The sequence below is a fragment of the Micrasema longulum genome, unplaced genomic scaffold (genome assembly GCF_059751315.1).
Source record: "Micrasema longulum isolate JH-2025_06_02 unplaced genomic scaffold, ASM5975131v1 h1tg000381l, whole genome shotgun sequence".
Taxonomy (NCBI): Eukaryota; Metazoa; Arthropoda; class Insecta; order Trichoptera; family Brachycentridae; genus Micrasema; species Micrasema longulum.
Window position 1 is genome coordinate 106,487 of NW_028277582.1, and position 15,317 is coordinate 121,803.

Genomic DNA, 15,317 nt, shown 5'->3' on the forward strand with positions numbered 1-15,317 from the left:
TATTATTTATAAAATATTCATACCCGTATGCAGAAACAAAACTTAAGGTGAGGAAAGTACATTCTAATTTCAAATGCAGATAATAATCCGAAGGTGAAGACAATAGAATGTACTCTCCTCACCTTAAGGTTTGTCTCTGCATACGGGTATCAGTTGTGAAACATATTTTCATTGCTGTCTGTATTGAATATCTTAAAGGTTAGCAAAAAGTTGCGTCATGTATGTGCCGACGCCCGTCAACACTACAGAAAGAACATATCGAGCCATAATCGGCAGAACAACGTAAGCGTCATTTTTGGCCAATTGCATTTTTTAAAGGAAAGGTGTTCTTTATTGCCCCCTGCACAAGTGTTAAAAACATAGCTCTATAAAATTCACCTGTCGCATTAAAGGATATTTATTTTATTTATTAAAAGAAAACAACAGCCATTTTAACAACAAAAAATACAATATTTATAAATAAACCTAAATTATAGGCTAATTATAGTTTTCATCATTTCGCTTGCATCATTCCACTCTTAAAAAAAAAATATGTTGACATATTATTTTTAAGCTAAGCAAAACAACGTAACCGACGGCAATGTAGGCGGTTACGCTAGCTCGCACCACTGTCAGAGATATAGGCAAAACAGCGTTACCGCCACTATCTTAAAAGCGGAAGGTATTTAAATAATTGGGCTGTCATTTCAGTATTGGCAGTAACCAACCATTATAAATCCCATTTACCGAATTATTAAAAAATATATATATGGAATAAAAATTTAAAAAAACTTTCTAATGCACAATTCACTATTGCCGATTATGGCTCGATATTATTCAAAGTACAAAATATAACTAAAAACTAATGGAAAAATTTCAATATTTATTCATGGAATCAAGTCAAATAGTTAAATATGTCGATAACTTGAAAATATATAGTTATTGGTGACATTAGATGGTGACCTAGAAAATCATTTTTAAAAGTTACAACTCTCCTCAATTTCAGAGAATTTCTCATTTAAAAATTCAAGTTGATTCCAATTTTTTTTTAAATTTATTGTCAATATTATGTTTATCGATGTAATTAAGTATTATTTATTGCGAATGTCAGTATATTTTTTTTTGCCCTGGGTTTATTTTTTTAGTTGTATTTTATTTTAATCATACATCCTGTATATAAAAAGATGTAGTGAACTTTATTGTAACTAAATGGACAGAATGAGTCTGTGAATAAATAAATAATTTGAATCAATAGTGTATAGACACTGTTACTTACATACATATTCATAAAAATATTATGCTCAAAAGATAATTGAAATATTGTTTATTTCATTATATAACAGCATAATCAGCACATTGACGCTATATTGTATTTCATTATCTAGAAACAATTCTCTCCAAATTATCATTATTACCATTTTTCACATAAAACATTTTCTATCAATTCCTTACCTAGTAAGATTTTAGATAATTTAATTTAAAAAATGTTGTTCATAGATTTCTAAAAGGAAATGACAGTAACACAATTGGTGGACTAGAATAAGTTATATTAGTGATTATTTTACTTTCTTTCAATAAGACCATTTTCTTTGGGCTGCAGGAAACGTTCTATTAGAGCAGAGACCATCTCGTTCAGAAGTTTCTTGATTTCTCCTCGATCACTGAAATGAATTAACTACATATAACAAAACATACGATAGTAAATGGATTTTGATTCTGCGGATAGTGGCACAATCTCCGAATCAAAGATTCATAATTATTTTCGTAACTCAACCCTATTTTTGTAGAACAATGTGCTAAAGTATTGTTTACATGTGGAGAACACAATAGATATGACAATATTGTCTTGTCCCAGCTCCGTGACCTGTCTCGACCGCGCAGGAACGCTGGGACAGTATGAAAATTCAGCCGCAGTGAGCGCTGTGAAAATGAATACACTACGGCGTTTATTACAAGCGAGTAAATGCAAAATACTATTTATTTTATACCAAGATGTATTGGAATTGTTAAAGAATAAACAAAATATTTTTTTAAAAATTGACTTCAATTTCAGCAGAAAGAATATGCAGGGGTGACCGCACCCGTCGAGCAAATCGCTATTGTCTTATAATATTGATTAAAAATATAAATATTTGTGTACAGTGGTGCCTCGCATAACGAACGCCTCGCACAGCGAACGCTGCACACAACGAACTTCCTTTTCGTTCATTTCACGATTCATACAACGAACTTCGCTTCACACAACGAACTTCGCTTCACACAACGAAGTCGCCCACTTCACACGATCACTGCCGATTTATTGCATCCTTCCGCGCAGGCAGTCGTTAGTCACTGAGCAGTACGCTTAACTTACGCACGTGTCGCAGCAATCGTTGAAGAGGATGTAGAGGAGCTTATTGAGGAACACAAAGAAGAGCTGACAACTGAAGAGCTCCAAACACTTCTGGCCCAACAACAGGACAATGCTCAAAGGGAAGCGTCATCTGATAACGAGGAGCAACAATCAAACAATCAACCAATTCCAACTGCTGACATCAAGAACATCCTGGTCAAATGGAAAGCAGTTCAGGAGTTTACCAATGCCCACTATCCGGATTCCGCTGAAGCAAACAGGATCAACGACCTGTACTCCGATACTCTTGTCCGTTATTTCCGGCAGATGTTGAAGAAAAGAGAGAAACAAACAACTTTGGACAGGTTTTTCACTGCACCATCGGCCAAAAAGCGGAAAATGAATGAAGATGTACAAGATTCGATTATTTCTTAAAATTAAAAAATGTGTGTTTTTTTCATTATGTTTTTAGATGTATCTAAATAAAAATAATAACAAAAAATTTATCTTTTTTTATGTCATCTTACCATATTTTATGCTACAGAACGAATTATTTTTTTTAACATGTATTGTTATGGGAAAACGCGTTTCACATAACGAACTTTTCGCATAACGAACTTGCTCCTGGAACGAATTAAGTTCGTTGTGTGAGGCACCACTGTATATCCCAAGAGAATAAATAATGAATAATTAGACTGTCACAAAAGCAAACCTCGAATTATCGACAAGATAATAGGCAAATAAATAGGAAGATTGACATGCAACAGCGAGGGAGTAAATTTATATTTTCAAAGATAAATATTTGTATTTTTATAATTTACCAAAATAATTAAATTTTGGTGGCCATTTTCAACGAGTTGTAAATAACTCACTATGAGAAAATGGGAATTTAAATTGTGGTAGGTGGGGTTCGAACTACGGACCCCCGATCCGTGACATTCGCCACGGGACCACAGCTCAGTTTGATTATTACAACCCAGGCAAATTATTGTGCAGACTCAAAAGTTTTTACTCTCGGGCGGTAAAACAGATATTGAAAAATATTTCACATCATTTGAGTGTTTAATAAGAGTTTAACATAAAAGAAATAGAAATAGGTGTGTTTTCAGAACAAGGCATTATAACAGGGCTGTTTCAGTCTAGGCAATAACAGGGCTTATGATCTATTATTGGATGGTTTGAGTGATCATTTTATACTCTGTGTAACATTCACCATTCTGTCTATGTTCGAACATCCATTCTATCTATGTTTTAACATTCTGTATCTGGGTAAATCATAAGAATGCAAATATTTATTTAAAAATAAATTAATTTAAAAATGCTAAGAATATGATATCCTACTATACAATTTTTGAGTGTTATTTATGAATATTCGGTAATACCAAAAAAACAATAAAAAATGTGTTGCGAGTTGTGCTGAATTTTGTGTCTTCTCAAAATGATACTGATAAAAAAGAGAATTTATGGCTAGTAAAAAAAATATTCTTTATACCTCTGTCCTGGCTTAGCGCACATCTCGGTATAGTATTTGATCTTGGGTTCAGTACCGGAGGTGCGGATGGTAGCCACCAGCCCGTTGGAGAAGGACAGGGTGAGCATCTCCCCTGAGCTGAGGCGACTTTCCAGCCCCGTCCCCGCCGAGGCTAGGGGGTCACCTGCCACCCCGAGGTCGCGTACATTCTCTATCGGCCACTGCTCTAGACTCTCTGGGTACTGGGACAAAATAATAATACAATAAGATACTCAATTAAAATAACACATTCTTATTTTTTAAAATTATAATGTTTATTAATTAAACATCACCATTCAATTTTATATTTGAATTTGTTGATAAGTAAAATATACACAGTACTCACACAATGAGAAATACATATATCAAAACACATAATTGATTGACTATTTTAAATAGCTGTTCACTAGAACTTGTGGCGTTTTAAAGAAGTTCATTTATATTGACAGGTTTTTATTAAGTTTTTAATAATTTTTTGAGAAAGTTCGCAATAAAATAAAATTAAATGCTATAATTTTTACCGCATGTAAGAAAACATTTTTGAAACCCAATTTTCTATGGCACTGAACTTCCTCATTGACTTTGGACATGAAATTTATGCTGTTTTAAATGTACTTCATGAGGGTTCGAAAAAAAGATCATGGGTGGAGCATATTAATCAACCCTCATTTGTTTAATTTCTTAATATTATTATTTATTTACTAAATCTTTCTTGATTTTTTTTAGGTATCTCTATAATCTATCTATATATGTAAAAGGCAATGTTCGAATAGTTGTCCTCGATGGACTCGATAACTACCGGACGGATTTACGTGCGGTTTTCAGATAAATGTACATCTTTACCGCGAGAAGGTTTATAGCTCATAAAACCTTCAATTTATTAAGTACAAAAAAGTTAAGAGCGTAAATGTTTTTTTTATCCATCACCAGGGTTGCATTCGCCGAGAATGCGTATACAAAAAAAATGGATGGATGTTATTTTTTTGCGTATAAAAAAAGTGTTTGTTTTTTAATGTTTACAGACAACATTAGTTTTTTTTATGGATCCCAATCAGATTATTTCATTGAATTTCTTATAATTTCTACCCATTTATTTATTTTTACTGGATTTTTGGTTATACTAAAATAATATCAACTGACATTCTATACATTTTTGAAAATCACATTCCTGACTAAAGTGCATCCCTGAGCAGAGTTTGAAATTTGCTAAAAGAATTCTTTATTTGAAAATAATTGATTATTTTATGTTTTGAAATTTAAACATAAACAAGTACTTAGGTACCTACTTAAATTAAATATTTGAATATCTATTATTTTTAGATTTGGAATTCAATCATAAACAAGTACCTACTTACCAATGAAAAGTTAAATATCTTTTTTTAAGTTTTTCCGAATGGTTTTTACTAAAGATTTTTTAGTAAAGTTTTGTAAGTATACATAATTACGTTTAACCTTAAGAGGAAATGCGGTCCGACTTTTCTATTATACGGTATTCACGAATTTTCTCTTTGAATTATAGCATTAGAGAAATGTTTTTTTTTTCAATAACAACAACAAACTATCACACCATTTCCCCGTAAAGGTAAGGAGAGAGGATAGAACGCCACATCACTCTATCTTTGCATTCAGATCTAGCTTCCTCTACATTTATAGATCTTCTCATGCACGCGCGCCGATTAATCCGATGATGATGATGATGATACCCATATACATATGTGGGTACATTTCCTTATTTTAACTTATTATTGTTTCTTTTAGTTTTTCTTATGTTATTCTTACTTTTAATTTCATTTATATACTAATGTTACACTGCAGCTCTTGAAGGTATTGCTAATATGTAAGCCCATAGGGCGTATAAAATAATTAAATAAATTAGTTAAAATGTAAAAATGTGATATCATATAAAAAGTAACTTAAAAAAATAACCTTCGAGGTTCCATTATAATTTCTGAGTTTCTGGAAGATTTTGGCCATGACTTCCTTCTCGTGGCAGATGAAGTATGAGTTGTCAGTGATGTGGAAGCCGTAGTGTGAGTAGAGCCAGTCCAGTTGCTGGTACAACCCTCGACCCTGACGCTGCAAGTGACTGCACAGGGATGCTACACACACGGCTGCACTGACACCGTCCTTGTCTGGTACCTCAGTGCCGCACATGAAACCGATTGCTTCTTCAAAAGCAAATACAGTACGCTTGCCCTCTGATAGCAGTTGGATTGCCTTGTTACCTGTGGAATAAGATTTGTAATGAAATAAATAAATTATAAACTGTAGAATAAGTTAGTTTTAAGGAACTTCCGGAGAAGCACCGATGCATACCGAACGGTATCCACCTCGTTGCCGACGCCAGGCTCAGTATCTCTTATTTCTGCCTTTAAATAGCTAGCACCTAGGAAATACTATAAATTAAACTTCTCTGTATAACCAAGTAATATTAATATTTTATTACTCGGCCATCAACATCATTACATAAACTTTTCTTAACCCATTCATTTTTTTTTATGAATAGATTCACCTTTATATTTAGGCATACATGACTCATTTAAATTATTTTACTTTTGTAGAATAATTAACCGCTGCAACTCGCGCATCGGCATCTCGAAAACCGCATTCAACAGACAAAACTTTTAAAAAATCATAGCGCTAATAATACGATAGGTACATAAAAAAAAAAAAAAATTTGGCTTAGTTTAATAGTCAATTAATTTTTTTTTTCTATAAAAATAAATACTGAACTTCCTCATCGAAAATTTCTAAATCCATACACAACAAAAGGAGAAAAATAAACCTAATACATGATGCAAGTGAATTTTTTTTAAATCACCATTCCGAACAGTGAAATTATTTCTGTTCTTCATATTTAGGTAATTAAAATTCTCACCCATCCATTTGAATCCTGTAAGTGTTTCAATAAAGTTGGCTCCGTGCTTTCTAGCCACAGCTCTCAGCATCTTGCTGCTGACGGCACTGCTCTGCAGAACCAGAGTCCCGGGATCTAAGCCCGGCTCTGAAGCCAGGAGAGTGTGCAGACACCACCAACCGAGGAGGGAGCCTGCCTCATTACCGTTCAATATATGCCAGGACTGCGAGCTACAAATAATTCAAATTACTGAAAATTTTCAAAAGGTAAGCCCCAAAAGTACAAGAATTTTTTTGAACTCTCTTTTAGAGTGAGGAGTGACTTACAATACTAAACATGGAGGAAACTTAAGAAGGGTTGAATTTTCTAATTATTTTTAATGCTTGTATTCTTTTTTATTTTAATGAATATTTTCAATATTATTTCATGTCGACCTTCCCAGGAATCAGACCCGGCACCTCAATCATGGTAGGCGAACGCACCAACTACTACACTACGAGGTGTACTTATCTCCACTTGATTTCCTTATTCAGGATTTTGACCAGAGAGCAGCGCTCGTCCAGGATTTTGGTCCTATTTCACACACAGAACTTTATTCTTAATCCGCCCGGACACAGAGAATGATTAAAAAAGTGGTTCTACACTGAAATATTTCATGTTCTTGGACTGGTACATAGAACGTGAAACTAATCACGTTAACTTCATGTAACAGGCGATCGATATAATCACAAATCAGGCACAGACGTGAGTTCCGCACCTTGTACAACATGGATCCATTCCTCCTGTATATCTGCTATCTACAGGTGCAGTAGGCCAGGGGGTTACCTCGGTCGAGATCGAGGGGCCCCCAACAAGCCCTATCTTTGAACCCACCGTTCCACAAATGCAGAAAATGCCCTCAAGTTGCTCCTATTTGCCACTAGCTCGGTACACCAAACGGGTCTCGGCACATTGCTCAGACTACAAACTATCATTTCCCTCACCGTGTTCAGGAGTAGGCAGTCCAACAAAATATGGGAAGCTGTTTGACGGAATTCAATTCACCGCAAACACGCCGCTGCACAATGTACTAGTCCCAAGTCAAAAAGTTTTGCGCCAAACTCGCCGTGTCTTGATACCATCTGAACCATGTTGTGATTCAAGCTACTCGGACCCAACTTCAGTCACATTGAGATGTCCAGGAGCGAGGGATTGTGAACAATAGGGCTTTCAATTAAAAAAAAAAAAATTAACATAGGATTCGTATGATAAAATCGGCAACTTACTCAGTTTGGTATTCTGCAATAGCCAGCCTATCAGCATCAGGGTCGTTAGCTAGTAATACCGTGCACCCGTTTATCTCGGCACATCTCATTCCCAGTTCTAGGCTAGACGGCTCCTCTGGGTTGGGGAACACTACAGTAGAGAACTCGGGGTCTGGATCTCTCTGCTCTTCTACCACGACCAATGGCTGGCATAACACATAAAGACATTATCAGCTCATTCAGATAAACTGCAGACAAACATCTAAGCTAATTCATATTTAATAAAGCTAGCCAAAATACAAATATTACTAGATAATTCAGTATCGTCATGTCAAATGTCAAAGTTACAAACCTGCATTTCGGTTTGTTTTAAGATACACCACAAAAAATATTTGTAACAGAATAAGTACCAATACATTATTAAAATAATAGCAACATAGCGGTAATGACTAAGAGGCTTGACTGAATGGAAGGCTCCGGATTTGATTCCCGGTGAGACCACAAAAATTAAATGTAATTTTTGTAAGTCCTCTTCTGTGTGTCACTAACTGTAATTGGACATTCTGGTCTGTTGTGGCATAAAAAATATATAAATACAAAAGAACAAATTGTATACCTGGAGCCCCATAAAAGCAAATGCTTTTTCCACATAAGGATAACCAACTCCATGCATAGCGCTGTAAGTAAACTTAATCTTGGCAGTGGCAATGTCGACATCCTGGTCAGGGGAGACAAAGGCTCGCAATCTGGTCAGGTATTCTTGGGTTACGGATTCCAGGGGGTCGGAAACCAGAGGGTGAGACCGTATACCGTCTATCTCCCAGTGTGAGGGTGGTACGCTGAAACATAAAGAAACAAATTAGCTAGTGAAATAGCTTGGTAGAACTGCGTAATAATTCATTTATTATAAATATTGGAAAACTGCATATGTTCCAACTCTGCAATATGGCCCTGTGTTAGGTTGTGAATGTCAAAAATTCAGAATATAATTTATTTGATGCAAAGAATAAGCAACAGATAGTCCTATCAATGCCCTACCGACAGACTTTACAGTACTTTACACAGAGTTTCCAGTACTACATAGACATGAGGCAAATATAGATAAATACTATTCTACGACACATCCACAAAAAACCTGACAGACAAAAAATAAATGACACAAGACAAAGACAAAAAGTACTTCTGCTACCAAAGATAAAAAAAAATACGGATAGAGTAATAGTGAACAGAAATGTGAAGGTGTGATAGTCTCTCCGCTGTCTACTTTTGATTAATAATATACTTACACCAAATTATCTCTTATAGCAGCTTCAATGTTTTTGTCATGGGGCCGGATGATTTGTGCACCATTTCCCCAGTACACCTTGTAGCCATTGTCCTCCTTGGGATTATGGGAGGCGGTCACCATGACTCCGGCTGCCGCCCCATACAGCTTCACGGAGAAGGACACCCAGGGTGTGGGACACACGGCGCCAAAAAGGCAAACTTTTATGTTCGATGCCACAAAGACGCGACAAGTGAGCTCTGCAAATCTTAAAAATAATTTTGCAATATAAAACCACTTGTAAAAATAAATAAATTGTAAAACTTATAAACTCTATTTTATCCAATTTTTTGCCTTTTAAATGTTGGATATTTAAAAAAAATATATATTTGCTATTTCCAAATTACAACAGATTACAACTTTCAAAAAATATAACAATATTATTGACAAAAAATTTAATATTATAAAAAATACAGTTTTAAATTAGTTAGCAAGTGCAATTTGAGAAAAATGCCCACAGAGACTTTAACATCTGAGCGTTGGCCATTCATTAAAACAATAATATGAAATGATTACACTATAAATAAAATGGCCTCAAAATTTTAATATTTGGGAAATTAATAAGAACTCAAAATATTTTATTTTTTAAAATGATTTACTAAAATATTTATTTTTTTACCATTTTTATTTAGTCATGAATAACTGTGTTAGAAAATCGGAAACAAGTTGTGTTAGCGTGAGGTTTGATCATTGGACCTCATGATCTGGAGTCTTCAACACTAACAAAGAGTATTTGTATATAAACTGAACTAAACAGTATAGCCAAAAGCCTTATAAACGTTTTTTTAAAGATTTTACCAAGTAGTCAAAGCAAACAAAAAACTATTTTAAAAAAAGGTTATGTTGGCTTTTTAATGAATTACTAGTAGACAATAAATTGATCGAGATATATATACAATGTTTAACTAATTGTTGATAAAAAATGCAGTTTATATGACCTAAAATAATTAATAATAGCATAAAATTAGAGGGTGAATTTACACAACATTAATTCTATAGTGTGCATAATTAAAATCACTAAATGGATTAAAATTTTACCTTTTACTGTTGTAACGACCATCATACCCAACGACAATACCAGAATTCAGTTGTTCAGCTGAACAAGTTTTCTTTAAGTATTCACATAAGCCCTGTAATTACAAAAACATATAAAAACACATTTTTTTGTTGAGTGGCAATGATAGCATTTTACAAATTAAAGATTTAAGAGTTGTGCAAAATATTCATTATGAAAATGAAATAGTTTCTTGTTATTATTAGGAAGTAACAGTCTTATTGAACTGGATTATAATGTACAAGGGTTATACTATTTCAAAATTGGATTTTGTTTCCTGACTGTTCTATCAGAGAAGGTTCCTTGGTTCGTTAAACAATTTATTGTACATAGTTTAAGTGGTTTACAAATTCGATTAGTTACAGTGGGATACTAGTAATAATATAGAATAGATATTCACTTTACTAATAGTAAAATATGACATAATATGCGTTACTCCAAAGCATGCTTAAAACCATGTAATTACTTATTGTTGGGAAACCTCAAATCAACCAATTATTGCCCAAAATCAGATTTATCTAGACTAATATGCTATTGGGTTAATAAAATTGAACGGTAAAAGTAATAAACGGCTACAAAAATGTGAAATTCCAAAAATTAAATATGAGAGGCGAGATATGGTAACGAAATAAAAAGTTGTAAAAAAACAAAGGAGGATAGACAAACTCTGATGGCGTATTCGGATTCAGCAAAATTCACAAGAATCAGCGATAATGGTTTATTTAACAAGATCATTGTCGGTCAGCGTATTATCATTATTATTATTTGTCCAGAGAGGGCAAAAGAAAAACAAAGGGAATTTTAACATGAATATTCATTAATTGTAATAAGATAATCTTCTAATATTATATAGAATTCACATTATTTGATAAGCAGAAGCGTACGACCTTCCGTAACCCCAGTTATCGAAGTGATGTGTTTATTACGTATATTTTTTTCTTTCCATTAATCAATTCTAGAACATTCTTGAACTAAATCATTCATTCAAAAACATTTTATTTACTTACTAACGTTACATTTTGTAGAATTACATATTAAGCAATAAAATCTTAATGATTTTTTTATAGATTTTTAATAATCATGAAATCTGTATTTGATTTAATATACTTTACTTTTGATGCAACAGAGAGGGAAAACATTTTTGAGAAGGGAATATATAAGTCTAGGTATTTACAGAAAAAATGTTTTCCCTCTCTGTTGCAACAAATTTTTCTAATCTAAATAACTTCCTGGGGAGGAAATCCGGCCTGTCTGCAAACATTTGGACATACGGAAAAGAATAATACTTTACATTTTAACAAGTTCGAAGCTGCGGGTTTAGGCTGTTAAAATCATGTCTCTCCTTTAGAAAATTACGTCAGCCCAAAAGACATTGTTTGTAAAAAGGTGAAACTGAAGAAATCGAGGAGCAAACATTAAAAAAATTATGTGAAAAATTTGTCACATAAATAGAGGTTGAAAAATGAAGAAAAACTAAACTTTAACGACACTTTTTCTTTGAATGTATGAACTTTAGGACATATTTGATTTTAATATCACGATAGACATGCACTTGATATATAAACCTTTTTTTTCAAATTTGGACAAATCACTTTTTTAATATTTGCTCCTCAATATTGTAGGAGATATTGCATCCCTACGAAAAAAAACAGTCAGCAATAAAAGTATTCCAGTATGTTAGTCAGATAATATTTACTTCAACCCATCAACTACGGTCCGATCAGTAGTGAAATATTCCGAAAAACAAGAAAATTATGATATGTGTCCAAATAGTTGATCTTATGAGAAAAGTGTCAGCGAATGTGTTAACATAAGCTTTAATTATGGGCAAACTTTTGTGAGGGAAAGGAAAACAAAGATGAATCGGGATGAAAGAGTTATTAAAATACTGTTTACACCTCAATTAGTGAGAATATTATAGAAAAGGGAGTTGAAAAAAGACGAAAAGTTATGATTTTGGAGTCGTTAAGACAAAAATTAATAATTGAAGGAAGTTTACGAAGATTTATGTTTACTTTTATAAAAATATTCCAGTTTTAATTCATATTAAATTACCTGTGCGGATTGAAGGACCACCAAATCATTCATACAATTGAAACCTGCTTTCATGGGCCCCCTGAGTCCAGCTGTACCGAAGGACAATCTTCCCAGTAGCATGGAAGACAATTTACTCCACTCAGATTTATTTATCAAATTTAAAATCTCAGAGTGTGTCTTTTCATTCTAAAAATACAGAAATTCAATGTGCACATAGTATAATGAATACTCCTAATTTTATAATATAAACAAAACAAATAAATAATAATAATATACATGTTATGTTTAATATTTTTTATGATTACTTTGTCCCAAGAAAGCCATTGATTTATCTTCTCGTCTAATTCATCATTTCCACTCTTAACGCGATTTTCAGTAGCCATTGTAACTACCACAAATTCGACACTTAGATACAAACTGGCAACTGCTGATTTTGTTTCAAAATGTATGTAAAATTACAAAAACGAATTTCAACCCAGTTCCAACCTTCCCTTTCCCTTACAGAATTAAGTTGTCCATAGATATTCGATATAAAACGTCATTTATACAAACGTCAAATGTCGAAGAATAGTTGCAAACAGACAAACATGATAACAATTTTGTGAGGTAAAACAATCCTAATGTTCTCCTACCTAAGGACGTGTTTTATATACAGTTACAAGTATTCTTCATTTCAGACGATTTGTCTATGTACATGTTGTGTAAACGGCCATGACATCCGTTTCCTTCAATATTTTATTCAATTTTAAATTTTAATTCATAAAACGTTCATTGTTATTTTTCTTGTTCATATTCATTTTTATTTCTAAAACATAATCCTCCAAAGTTGCCTTTAGTTTATTGAAAACATAGTTAAAACACTATATTGCTCACTTGTTCGTCCTCTTTTAGAAAATGCATCCGTGATCTGATCTCCCTTCTATGCAGGCCGGATAAATCAAATCGAATCGATGCAACATCGTTTACTAAAAAAAGTAGCATGGATGATTGGCCTCGAGAGGGGAGAAATGGAGTCAATGTTAAAAATCTCAAGTCTACTCAAACGTAGAAATAACATTGACTCCATATTTATGTTTAATTTACTGAATGGCTTAATTGATGTACTATATAGTTATTATAACAAGTGGCATTCAATGTTCCAATCCGCCGGTTGCGAAATAATAATGTGCTGTTCCTCGATCAACACAGCACAAACTATGGCTTGCATGCACCAATGTCCCGATTGTGTCGTATTGTAAACTCAAGACAAGATCTGGACTTTTTTGGTGTAAGTCTTTACAGATTTTAAAAATCACTAAGATAGACCCTAGACCTTGTCTTGAGGTAGTTTTTTTTTTTTGTCCTAGCTTTAATTTTATTTAATTGTATTTTATTTTATTAGTGCCTGTATTTATTATAATAAATTGTATTTACCATCGTTAGAATGAACTGCATAAGTCCGTCAAATAAATAAATAAATAAAATGAAATAGGTATAATCGCAATAGCTGCGCGTTGTAATTTGTATACTAATGTAATACCTTTTATGCATAATTATTTTTTAGCACCAAAACATGCCAGGGGTAGTATTCTGAACGCAAAATCGCGTATTTCCATACTAAATACACCCTAACAGAGCGATTTCTTCGCGCCCTATACCGTTCAGAATACCAGCCCAGGGCTGGTATTCTAAAAGCTCTCGTGGCCGTATTATCTCGTGTATTTACGTACAAAATACACTAGAAAAACTGTTTTCTCGTGTCACGAAAGTGGTTCAGAATAGCACCCCAAAGGTGATATTCCAAACGCTCTCGCGGCCCGGCCGTAGAAAACACCTTTACCTCGCGTATTTTGTAAGTAAATACACAATATAAAAGTTTTTCTACGGCCGCGTGAGTGGTTCAGAATAACACCGTAGGAGGCCCAATTATATAATAAACTACCAGACAAAACTAAACAAAAGACTCAGACAAACTTTTCAAAAGACGTAAAAAATATTATCTTGAACAACAGAGTATAAATTAAAAATGTATATATTATTTTATGCTAACAATTTAGCTAACACATCTTATGTAATATGAATGTAATAATCCGTAAGGGTTTACAAATAAATTTTCAAATAAAAAAAAAATATATATATATTACAGTGGTGAATTACGATACAGAACACCCATGCTTGCAAAACAATAGTTACGTGTGTTTTACGGCGGGTTTTACATGTAATTCGTACGTTTTTACGAATAAATACGTTTTAAAAAAACGTTGGTCAATCAATTTTAAGTAATGTGTTTTGTTCTTCTAGGAAACCAATTGATAAAACTTAGCTATTTTTATTACTGAAATAAATATTTGTGATCATTAAAATTAAAATCTAATCTACAATAATAAGTTTAAAATATAAATATCACGATGGTATGTTTGGGTTTGAATAATAAAATCATGCTGTTTCTTTCATATTTAATGGTGCAAAGGATACGGCATTTATTATATAAAGGCAACACGATCAGTCTTACGCTTTATGTGCAACCCTGGTAAAACTATAAAAGTTGTAGAAATGAATGAATATTTTGTAACTACTCTACCGGAAAATACACCGGGATCTCGGGCATAATAACCCGCGTCAGCCCGCCATAAGAAAGGTAAATAATTCGAAATAGAATATAAATATATTTTTATTTATTTATTTTGTTTTCTTGATACCTTTATTTAAACACAAAGCTGTGTACACGAACATTTACTAAAATAAAAATATTTTTGAAAATTGTGCATGGTCTCACAACCGCGTATTTTCATATACTTTTTTTAAACAGTGAAATCGAGTCACTTTTTTTGAACAGTGAAATAGAGTCACTTTTTTTGAACAGTGAAATCAAGTCACTTTTTTTGAACAGTGAAATCGAGTCGAAATGTATCTTAAATATACAGGATGTTCTTTAAACCCTGTCACATCCGAAACCACGATGATCAGTATGAGCAAGAAGTCATATTGGCACATTAAAATA

The 15,317-nt window shown here is 33.2% G+C and overlaps 1 protein-coding gene across 1 annotated transcript; it reads right to left on the reverse strand.

Moving 5' to 3' along the window:
- Positions 1-1,288: 1,288 nt before the first annotated feature.
- On the reverse strand, positions 1,289-12,856 carry Pgm2a (phosphoglucomutase 2). The gene is made up of 10 exons (XM_088225686.1): positions 12,643-12,856; positions 12,356-12,523; positions 10,285-10,376; positions 9,209-9,454; positions 8,539-8,761; positions 7,944-8,128; positions 6,700-6,908; positions 5,748-6,046; positions 3,804-4,024; positions 1,289-1,640 (listed from the first exon to the last, which is right to left on the reverse strand). The coding sequence occupies exons 1-10, from the start codon at positions 12,718-12,720 to the stop codon at positions 1,541-1,543; spliced, it is 1,821 nt and encodes a 606-aa protein (XP_088081812.1). The 5' UTR covers positions 12,721-12,856; the 3' UTR covers positions 1,289-1,540.
- Between the last annotated feature and the right edge of the window lie 2,461 nt (positions 12,857-15,317).

Bases quoted from the DNA above. Each gene is read 5' to 3' on its own strand.
- Pgm2a (XM_088225686.1), bottom strand. From the start codon at position 12,720: ATGGCTACTGAAAATCGCGTTAAGAGTGGAAATGATGAATTAGACGAG. The intron at 9,455-10,284 runs GTAAAATTTTAA...ATTATTTTTAAG, and splicing joins GGTCGTTACAACAGTAAAAG to ATTTGCAGAGCTCACTTGTC. The intron at 6,047-6,699 runs GTGAGAATTTTA...CTTATTCCACAG, and splicing joins TACAGGATTCAAATGGATGG to GTAACAAGGCAATCCAACTG.